At 32.1% G+C, this 12,071-nt stretch overlaps 1 protein-coding gene across 1 annotated transcript; it reads right to left on the reverse strand.

The window, feature by feature from the left end:
• Positions 1-1,813: 1,813 nt before the first annotated feature.
• On the reverse strand, positions 1,814-11,790 carry LOC137924053 (peroxidase-like). The gene is made up of 12 exons (XM_068767369.1): positions 11,644-11,790; positions 11,161-11,333; positions 10,348-10,524; positions 9,363-9,559; positions 8,950-9,148; positions 8,421-8,618; positions 6,995-7,145; positions 5,862-6,038; positions 4,534-4,684; positions 2,970-3,171; positions 2,099-2,207; positions 1,814-1,976 (listed from the first exon to the last, which is right to left on the reverse strand). Exons 1-12 carry the CDS (start codon positions 11,772-11,774, stop codon positions 1,907-1,909), a joined length of 1,935 nt encoding a protein of 644 aa, XP_068623470.1. The 5' UTR covers positions 11,775-11,790; the 3' UTR covers positions 1,814-1,906.
• Between the last annotated feature and the right edge of the window lie 281 nt (positions 11,791-12,071).

The following is a 12,071-nucleotide window of genomic DNA, read 5'->3' on the forward strand; positions in this document are numbered from 1 at the left end:
TAGATAATTTATTTCCGGAAATGTTTATTGCCTCAAGCACCGGTCATATTTTATCAGATTTTGAGTTGTTTTGAGTTTGAGTGGTTGTTTGTGCAAGCTCTAACTTCGTATCTTGACGCTCCAGTGATCATTTTTAAGAGAAAAAGACATGTAAAGTAATATATACTTAAGCAAAAATTAATTCAGAATTTTAAAATATTTTTTTGGGTAGTCAAAACATTTACATTTAATTTAACTTTCTTTTAAGAGGGAAATAAAGTTTTAGCATTAATAAGTTGATATTTGTTTATTGCAGATATTAAGGAAACTGTGTTTTAATTTCAACATTCGTACATATTTGATGGAAAATCACTAGTATAAACTAAATAAGTACAATAGTTTGGACGGATTTTTTTAGTATTAAAAAAATACGTAATGACAGCGATCACTTGGTTGCAACCAAATTACCCCGGTTCGGTCCTTACATTACTACAGAAAGTTTGGCAATACAAAATCTTCATGTAAAAGAGTAAAAATATCGTCATTACTTACTACAATTTGGGGGTTATGGTAGAGATTGCATCAGGACCTATTTTTTTAATTCTTTTAAAAACACCTGGCTTTAGTGAATCACTTTGTGGATTTTATAAAAAAAAGTAAACTTTGTTCTTCAGCGGATCTCTTAATTTCTGATTAGATCTCGCTGCGGAACTCCGAGCATAGCTCTCTCCATTACACTTTGGGTGATCGTCAGCCATTTTATAAGACCCACCGTAAGCCACCACGTCTCGGACCCGTAAATCACAGGCAATACACTTTGGTTAGAAACCTCCGTCTTCAGCCTTTGCGGTTTTTTGGATGAGAAGATGTTTCGTAGCTTCCGGAACGCTGCTCATCTTTTCTATGTTGTATATTACTGCTTTCATTACTTAACTTTTTACTATAATAAACAAGTTTTTAATGAAAAAAATAGATACCTAAATAGTAATTTCGTTATTTGCAATTTTTAGTACAATTACATGGTTTTATTTGTTATACTGTATTCTTTTTATCTTTAGCAAACAATTTGGCACAGACCTCTGTCATAAAGATATATAAATTTGTAAAGAGACTAGAGAAGGGTGGTATTATAGTCACACGACGTCTGCCGAAGCCAAAACATTTTTGGCTCAGTTTATAACCATAAATTTTCGCTTTTACAATCTTTCAGTGGTTTATATATCGAGGAATGAATTAATGAAAACTAAATTAATAAATCTGTGTATTATGACCGCGTAGTAAAATCACCTGATTGATATGTGATACAACATAAAAACTGTACTTGTTGAGGGTATACGAATATTTGATAGTTTTGTTGTGAGTATAAATAACGACGCGCTAATTGTTCAAATAAATACCACGGAACGTCCGTCCAAGAGATCTAAGAGTTTGGTGGTTTTCCAATCTAGTAATGTAGCAGAATGCAGCGTCCCGTGCCGAGGCACTTTTCAGTGCACTAAAGTTTTTCTACGTATAAGAGAAATTTAGCTTATACATATATATGGAATCTACTAATGCTATCTCAACAGCATGTTCTGTGGCTGAAATTATGTCCTGTGCAAAAATAGGCACAAACACAGTATTCGTTTAGGCTGTCAAAGCATTTGAATCTCTCTGATATTATTATTTTGTTAATCGAATATGAGATTCTCCAAAACTTTGTGTTATTAGGTAAAGACTAATAAGTGAATTTATGCTAGTAATGTCAGAGTTGCTTGGAACTCTACTAACACAAAAATGTTTTGTGAGCTCGCTGGTATCCATAGCGTCAATGAAAGGCGATGGTCAACAACGGACTAGTTTATTACAAAACTGCTTACTTTTAATTAACGGTCACAATATTTACTTATTTCGCCCTACTGTCACGGTAACGAATAAGATTTTTTTGCTATTTCGGCGGTTCCTTCCATAAAGCCAAATTAACTGATGCCAACTCGGTACACCGCACCAATGGATTCCTAATAAATACAAACAATATTATTAATTATTTTAAATTAGAATTATTGTTGAAAGGAAATTTTATTTTCATATTTATTAAGTTAATGGAAATTACTAGATCAAAAATAAAACTTTTTCATACTTATCAGAAACTAATTCAAAGGCTTTCCGTTGCATCCATTTAATATTGTGCCCATTGTCGCAAAGTAATCGCGCCATAGAACTTCCTTGTCGAATAGAATTTAACTGAGCTGTTGATAAACAATAGAAGTCAAAAAAGTTGCTTTTAAACAAATTTAACCTATTAAATTAGAACATATTTGATATTCAAATATGTTCTAACAGAATATTAAATCAAAGCTGCCTTGTGAAGTTGGAAATTAAAAAAAAAGAGAGCAGTCAACCTCACGAACTCAGTGGTTTCTATACATGGTAAATTAGATATTTTGGTGCAGGCTACCCCGAGACGTTTTCTCCGCAACTTTATTATTATTATCATTATTATTGTCATACAACGTCCACTACTAGACAAAAGCCTTCCACATAGATTCCTAATAGGACCAGTTGGAAGGGACCTGCATTCAGCAGTCTTCGAGGTGGGTAGCTGGGAGTCTCCCGGGTTCATAATACCTACTGCTCCACCTTTATCATGACTGCTACCTCCACCAGGAATAGCGTAGTTACCGAGGACTTTCACTTTTCCTCGTATAACAGGTATGTATTAATTCTCGTCATACTTGGCATGTGAGTTGGAAAGCACAGTTTTTTATTGCTAATAAATTCGAGATATGTTACCCATCGTCCGTCAATATTTTGTTTTTCGGCGGCTCTTACAACCACTACGGGTGAAACGGGCGTGGACTATTCTATGCGCCAGTTCTATTATGGTGAATAATTCCAACAAACCAGAAGTGCAAAATGCCTAAATGTGCACTGTTTGGAGATGTAACATGAGACTGTACTTTAATATAACGTATTATAAAAGGTTGACAAATTTAACTATAAATACTTACGTAAAGTAAAAGCGATCTCTTCGTCTAGGCCTGATTCAAAGAAAAATCTGTCACCTACGCGAGTGTTCAGGAATTGCTGAAGAATAATGTTAAGAAAAGTCGGTCCGACCAGCGCTCCTGGAACATGTTTCTCCAACGATCCTCCGACGACCAGGTCTATATCTTTAGGTGTTTTGTATAATGATTGTAGTTTCCTTACATTCTGGGAAAAAAAAAGTAAAAATTAACATATACATACTTCAATTACACATATAGGTGTAAAAACTTTAAATAAAATTATAAACCCTATCTGTACTACTAGAAGTTGGCCAGACGCATTCCTGGTGGAAAATATAATATTTCAGTGTGATAACTTTATACGCGATGATTAGAAATAAGTGCAAAAGCTTTAAAGCTTTTCGCTGATGAATGATATAATGATTATAAAAACTTTGAACCGTTTTTAGTCTTTTACGCCTATATCCAATCGTTGTATATAGGCTCCTTATTCATGTTATATCATATATAACAAATTAAGATTTAATATTTTTATATATTAAATCTATACCACTATAGTATTCATAACCATTTATCAATCAATGTGCTATTAAATATTTAGTTGTGAAACCAAGTTTTATTTTTAATCAATGCTGTAATGTTTTTTTTATTATATTATAATATGTAACTTAACAAATCGGAAGGTATAATATTGCGAAATTTCATGAATGATAAAATAATTATGACATTGAAACAATACAACGTTATTCCAGATGCTTACTTCTAAAAAAAGATTAAAATAAATTAAAAATTAGTTGTCTTACACAACAGCTTATCGTGTGATCGAACTGTGTAACACATAACACAAGCTGTTAGAACGTATTACTGTGTAACTACATTGTTGTATTTTTTGAATTTAAAGTAACTTGCAAGATGTGTAAGTTAAACAAGCTGGAGAATGTACAACGTATTCAATAATTTTAAATTGTAAATATCACTTATTATAATATGATATGAATAATTTGTTAAAAAGTGACGACATATCCTTTTACAACGAGTAAATATTGTAACATTGTTTTATTTTATTTTGATAAAATTTATATAATTCGAAAAAGTAATACTGCAAATAGCTGAAAGGCATAAATTAAAATTTATCCTGTAAAGGCTAAATAATAATATTTATAACCGTGATTATAAATTATACTATTTTTATGTGACTATTCTCATACATTTTTCACATTAACATAGCGCTTTACATCTATATTTTAGTCAGTTAGAGCCTGTTTTATAAAACTACTGCTTGGCTAGAGCAATTGACATACGCATAATATACCTAGCAACAATGAAAGGTCGGTTATAATAAACATGAGAATTTGAGTTAACTTTTGAATTATCGATCACGCGGTTAACTGGATAATACAGAATTCAATGATATCCCCCACGTTTTAAATAATAAACTCAAAACTAATGTCGATGGCAGTAGCTCTATATGTCTCTACTTTGATCAATGCATAGCAGTTTATAATATCAAATAATAATCAATTAATAGTATGCATATGCTGTTTCATATCGTATAAAAAGTGTTTACTTCTTTTGACATATATCTCCGTAAATCTTTAAACGTCTTTGGCACTGACAAATTGAAGAATGCGCGAAGTTGAACGTATGGTGCTAGACCGTGATCTCTACCGCGTTGGATATCTGTAGCGCGTAGGTCTTCGCCGCTGGAGCGGTTTCCTCTGTAAAAATACCAGAGGTTATTCGATCTCACGGTAATTTAATATGCATTAAAATATTATAAACGTCGGTACGTAGCACAGTATTTATTACAATATACAGCAATTTCACGTCTTAATAATTTAAAGGCAAATAGTTTCGCGTAAGCGATCACTGGCATTGTAATATCTTAAAAGCAAATGTTTGTTCTTGTAGCCTAATTGGCAACTTCACAGTCGCTTAAAGACCCAAGGACATGACTATGTCCGGAATTTCTCTGCGAGATCCAATTACGAACGAGGAATGCAAGTAACCGTTATAACCTAGCAGATTGGCAAGTTAAAGTGGCACGCCACATATCGCGCAGTGCAGACGACCACTGGGGCCTTGAGATTATAAAGTGCATACGATTTGTTTTGTCCACCCACGTTGTGAACAGACAAACTCGTTAAGGCTCGTAAAAGAGGACGCTAGATGCAAGCCGCTTCCTACCGATCCTATGAGAAATCTATAGAGGAGGTCCAGCACTGGAGAATCAAGAGCTGAAGAGATAATAAAATGTTTGTTATATATATATATATATATATATATATATATATATATATAAGCATTGTTAATGTAAAAAAATATCAACTTTGATTTATTATTTTTAATAGACACATCTTGTGACTAATAAACATTTATTATGATTGCTATTATTTATATGGTTATTATTAAAACAGCAGAGTTAATTTATTTGTTCTTCTTATTGATGCAGTGTTTTTATATTATCCTTAAATCTACATTCTCTATTTTTACAACTCAGGTACTAAGACAAAATGAATATAGTGATGCTTAAATGATATTATTCATTATCAAACGATAACATTATTTTCTTTAAACAATAAAGGTAGGAAACGTCGTTTGTCAAATAACTTGGTGTCAGACACGGAGAACTGTACTGGTTCCAGCAAACTCGGGTTATTGATCTCGCATCATATTAATTTAAAGAAATATATCGCAAGTGCTATGTTATAATCTCATCTAGCTGCCATCTTCACGTGACCATGTCTAGTAAAAACAAGTTCAGATAGATATGCTGATAGAATTCTGAATCTTCCAGCGTACTATATTTAGTTTCATAAAGAAACTAAAAAAATATAATCATGACAGATACTATATAGTTTACTTAATATTATTTTGAAAATCAATTTTATGTACCTGAAAAGATTTTGTGTAATTTCGGGATCAAAGTATTCATCACTTTTGTCTGCCGGTTGATATGATAAACCTCTGACTAAATCATCAAAGCCGTTGTCCGTTTCTAGTAAAGACGGCCTGTTAAACCAATCGCTTAAACGCACAGAGTAAGCTAATTTTCGATCTTCTCTTATTAAACTAGAAAAAAATTGTATTCGTTATCTGCTTTTCAGAATAAATAGAAAAATATGTTGTTTTATAACTAAAATTGGGAAGAGATATGTGCAAGTGTTTGTGTTTATAAGTAAAAATAACATGATCCGTTTTTAGTTAAGTAAATAAAATAACAAAAGCATAGTTTAGTAAGTAATAAAAAGGCATGAATTTAAAATTTTTTGTAGAAACCAATTTTAGTAATTATGATTGACCTTTTGAATGATATAAGGGTTCGATCACAACATCGAATTTGCCCTGAGTGGATCGATTTTTAAGAAACTTAAATTGTATTTTAGAACTAAGCATCAACATTAACCACGTATTATTCAGATTTCATGAATCTTTCGTCATTTCCTTTCTGATAAGGTACATTGGTAGCCTATTAGTGAATATAATATATAATATAATAAAAATGATGGGAACATTATGACGCTTTGCATTTATTAAAATTAAAACTTTGTTTAAAAACAAAATATTTCATAGTATATTGATTGAAAAATGGTTTTAAAATCTGTAGCGATATAGTGAAAAATATGAAATCTAACCGCTTATAGAACATCTAATATACTGTGAAAGCGTGAAAAGGATGAATATATAGCTTATTTATAAGCAAAAAGCTTTAAAGCTTTTATACCTAATACCAATCATTTTGTATAAAGTGATCAGTGAAATATGTTAAAACTGTAAATTTTTTTTCTATAAGAATGGCAACAACTATTTGCAGGACAGAGTCTGCAGGGACATATAGTTACAAAATATATTTTTTTAAGTTTATAATTAATTTATGTAGGAATCTGAAACCATTAATTTTTAGATTCCATCTTGGATCGTAAATTAATTTACTACTAACGAGCTTTACATTTAACCTTCTAAAGGTTTTGTACTAATAATTGGTCACCTCCATATGATAATATACAATAAACGTTATTTTATCTTACTCTAAATATCCTCGAATCAAAGTATGAAAATGTCTAAACGCAGCTGAAGAGTGTTCGACCAAAATAGCTGGGTTCACATCAGGGTTGTAATCATTTATATAATCTTCCACATCGACATAAATTAGTTTTTTTTCAATCATGTTCTTTTTACCTAAAAAAATTATGTTGGACAGTATCATCTTTAAAAACAAATATACATTATAAAAAAAATCATATTTCAATTTGGTTATATACTTAGATCACTTCTCTTTCTATTTTCAGTCAATAGACGCGCACTGCAAGGCATGTAGCATAATTGCTACGCTTGGCAAGCGCCAGGGTTGGCGATCGCAATGTAGTATTATTATGTACGCAGAGAACGTTATATTCTTAGATCTATCCGTTTATTACTCAACATATAAGACAAATTTTAATGAAATATGTCATACCATATTTTATTGTTATTTTTGACGTTATGATTGCTTTGCACAGCTATGCGGGAAGGAAGAACATTATAATTTCTAAACTAGAAATTGTACAGTTTTACTTCATTTTACGAAATATTATTTAGACTTATAATCCAAACACTTAAGTATCTAATGGATTCAGGCGTTATTTTGCGGAAGTCCATCCTAAGCAAGAAAAGGACCAATACATAGCAACTTCCGCCATGAAAATACAATAAAATAACTATACTATTACCCTTATCTGCTTTAGTAACTATTAAATTATTATCCCTAATTTTACGTTTTAATGATTTCGCTACTCGGATCTCGTCCACGAACGTGTTACTAGTTGAATCGTGCTTTTTTAGTTCCTCAGCTACCACCGCCCTGACCGTATTACCTTTACCATTAATCATACATGCATCTATTGCTAATTCCTACCTTTCTTTTTGTGTTAGATTCGGTGTTATATTATGTTTGCTACCCTTCTCCAGAAATATTAACTCTTTTGTTGATTCATTATTTACTAGTAGTGTTTTAACCCGTGGGTAGAAAAGATGATCAGACTGCTCGTCACCATCACCAGCACTACCACCGTTACGTCCTCGCCCTACTTCTCCATGTACAGCACCATTTCTGCCACCGATTCCATGACCATATCTACCACCCTGTTCAGCTAATGTTAACCTACGTAACTTATGTGACTGAACTATGTATTTATCATGCACTGCCTGTGAAGCGAAATCTCTTACCTTGTGATCTAAAACGTCAAATTCTACATTGTGTAAATTGAAAACTAACTCGGTATGTAACACTTTCAAATGTAATTTCAGATTATCTTTAATCTTAAACCACTGGCCATACTAGCCGCATGGCTGACCGTGTTGGAACGGATATTAATATAATCTGGAACTACATTTAACCGCTTGCATTTTTGGGTAAACCGAACATGGCGAAAGTAGCTATATATTGGTCCTTTTCTTACAAAACACTTAACTTACCAAGAAGAACAGGTAAATATTCATAGTAATTAATATATTGTATTTCAGCTATGCTAATGCGACGTGCCTCTTGGAAGACAGTTTCGTCATCCCAATGTGGATTTAACTTAGCCAACTCATCAGCAATGCGATTGTGCTCGTAAACAAGGATAATTTGAAGTGCTGTTAGTTGTGGGCTTTGATTTGCCCTAGAGTCACCTGTAACGAATTTAAATAAATTACTATTTTTCTATACAGCTTACATATTAGTTAATTAAGGTTTAATATCTCATTTTCTATCACAAAGAAACACTCGTTGCTACTAATAACTTCTTGATATGGTTTTTCCAATTCTTTTTTTAGACAAAGCGTTTGAAATTAATCGCTACACCACTGTATCATAGTTTAAGTATTTTTTATCTTTCTCAGTATTGTAATTTGTTATAATATCGTGGTAATTGTTGTATATACTTTTCAGTAACATATCTGCTAATCCTTATTTAATATTTTTGTATTGAATGATTAACTACAGCAATAAATAAATACTTACCAAGAAAATAACAAGGTTCCGTAGACGACTGAGCACCTTCGCAATTTTGTTTTACATCGGAAACTTGTGGTGGCCACTCCTGACCGTTACGTACTGTAGTCCATAGTCTACCCCCTGTTCCTTCCCTGAGCGATTTCGATTGTTTCTCATCGGATCCGTATGTTAAAGATAGATCCATGTAAGATGTAACCACAGATAACTGTCACATAAGTTTGTTTAATTTCTTCTAAATAATATTCGAATAAAATATTGTTTTAAAACTTTGTGTGCAAAGTGTGAGTTATATAAGATTGTATCCCAGGCATCCAAACTGCGACCTACGATCGTAAGTCTCAGTCCTCTACAGCTGAGACTAAATAAACATGTTGAATTGATAACAAATATTTTATGGGCTAAGATATAATGATACTCACAGGAATAGCTGGTTCTGTTAAACCTGTACATCCAATGTCTTTTGTAGATGAAGTTCTAACAAAGTTCATACATTCTTTTCCTTCTGGTGTATGAACTGGGTCGTCTTCTGGTATAAGAATGGGATGACACAGTGGATGCGTGGCCGCGTCGGGAGTTAGATGCCCATTGTTGTCACAGCATGTGGGTTTACTATGATCTAAAAATATTGAGATATAACCGCGTGTTCAATGATCAAAGTCAAATCTATTTCATATAAGCAATTTAACATTTCTTCTACGCCGATAATTCAGGTGTATGCTAATCATCATCATATCAGCCGATTGACGCCCACTATAAGGTACTGTATTATACTGCAAGGTACAATTACAAGGTATTTATTATTATTGTTTTGATTGTCTGTAAATATTTGTCATGAAATAATATTATATTTAACATAACTTATTGCGGTTTGAATCTATATCCAGAAAAAATTACAAAGAGTCATTATGACTTTTGGGCGCTAAAAACCTCAGTTCTTTTCGAAATATCGCACTTCAGTTCTATATATTAAACCGCGTTGTAATCGGATGAAATTTTATTTTATTTCACATATTTGCCTACTATTGTTAAACGTTTAAAACATTTTCTTTAATCACTTTTATCATGGGAAAGTTATCAACACCATCACTTCAACCATAAATATTCCACAGCTGGACATAGGCCTTCCCTATATTCTCAACAGGATCGATTTGCATCCGGTATTTTCCAACGACCACGGCAAAGTTTGGCAAGGTCGTCTCCTGATCCTTAAGGCCCAAGCAGCTATCTATTGTGCGCTATGTGTCTTGCCCGCTACTAATTGGCAATCCAATAATTTGGACTATGTCATTACTTTTTTCAAGTTTTATTATAAAAAGATGATTGATTTTTTAATTAATCTCATGCTTATCGTTTTAATTTATCAACTCACATCATCAAAATAAAATTATTTATAAACCAGCTTACTTGTAACTCGAACGTCTGCGGTAAGAGCTAAATCATGGGCTAAAACTTGACCCCATTGTTGAGTATTTAAATTCCACTTTTGTTCGACTTCTTTTTTAGCAATAAATATATTTAAGCTTATTTCTCGCGCATTAGGTAAAAGCCCTCCGTCGGAAGCTCTTGGCCATGAATTCACATCTACACAAAATGTAATTTACTGTAAATAGATTCGAAGCAAGAATATAAATATTTTGGTATGCCTGTTTTCATTAGACTACAGGATTAGATTGGATTAGATTAGAGGGTTGGATTAAACAAGTACTATTAATATGAAATTATCATATCAAATTTAACGTTAGTTTCTTTTATAGCAGTTGTTTCAGTTTTTGCGGTGTTATCAACTCTAAAGAAATGATTTCAATATTACATTAATATTAAGATATTTTAATACCACGAAAATAAGTTTGAACGGACACGGTAAATCTTTATTGCATAATAAAAACAAGCACAACGCTTATTTAATTTAAAATGTTAATGTATTATTAATGTTAAACTAGATCACAGATGACGTGTTTTATTAACTTACTAATATCATTGGCTGTGGCATCCAATTGTTACTGGCTCTACATACACAAGTCAACAGGCATATCTTCTATCTCTATACTAGTAAAATTATTTTAAAAAAGTGTAACATTTAGGTACATAGGTCTACCGTTTTGTAAACATACTTCATGCGTAACAAAATATATTATTTGACCTCAAAGAAAGCTATGCTAAGGTTCCGTAAACAAAATAAATGAGTCTTGTTAGTACTAGACAAATTTCAAAACGTACCATCCGGATAGTTATTTTGCATCAAATATGCGTAAGGCGATTTTGTAGTACCCCAATTAGGATTTTTTAAATTATTGCATGATCCATCATACGACCGGTAGCGTGTGCTAGGACAAGCAGGAGGACGTGTGCTACAGTTTATGAATTTAGAGCTTTCCGACGAATCAATATCGCTGAAATGGGAAAAAAAATATATTACACAAGCTAGTAAAATGAAAGAAAAACGGTAAAGCGAAACTAAAACTAATATAATTTTGTTTCATGTTGTCGGTTAAAAAGTTTTTTTTATATTTAATGGAATCAGGCATTACCTCGCGGAAGTCCATCCTAAGTAAGAAAAGGACCAATATTTCTGTGTGGAAGTGGCTAAAAATTGGTCCTTTTCTTACTTAAGTTTGTTTATCTTAAGAATTAATGAAGCTAATATGTAATGTACTCGTAAATACCGATTTAATATCTGTATTCAAACTAGTTAAATATTACCTCTTGTAACCCAGCAAAGTCGATGCAATTCCATCTATAGAAGACGGTGAAGTCAAGTCAGGAGTTGAGTAACAAAGGTTTACAAAGGAAAAACACAAAATTTTTACGCTAAAAATAATAAAGCGTCTCATTGTCTGTAAAAAAACGTTAAGGTTATTTTTTATGACTTAAATTAAGAATTAGATGTCTTTTAAATTTCTTTGTAGTATTTTTTTTCCTTTCAATAAAAAGAATTGGATTTATCAATGAACGACAGTTTCAGAAAAAAAATTATTTAAAACATATACCTACCTAGTGTACTTAAATACGAGTCGAAGTCAATAAGGTTTCGACATAAATGGAACCTTATAATAATTAATAAAAAGTTTCTTATGTTATAAAAGACGTTCAACTATTTCCTTATCCAGTATTTTGATGTAGCATACCAA

This window comes from Battus philenor, unplaced genomic scaffold (assembly GCF_028537555.1).
Source record: "Battus philenor isolate CCGP_79_NKW_IND1 unplaced genomic scaffold, ilBatPhil1.0.hap1 SCAF_10, whole genome shotgun sequence".
Classification (NCBI taxonomy): Eukaryota; Metazoa; Arthropoda; class Insecta; order Lepidoptera; family Papilionidae; genus Battus; species Battus philenor.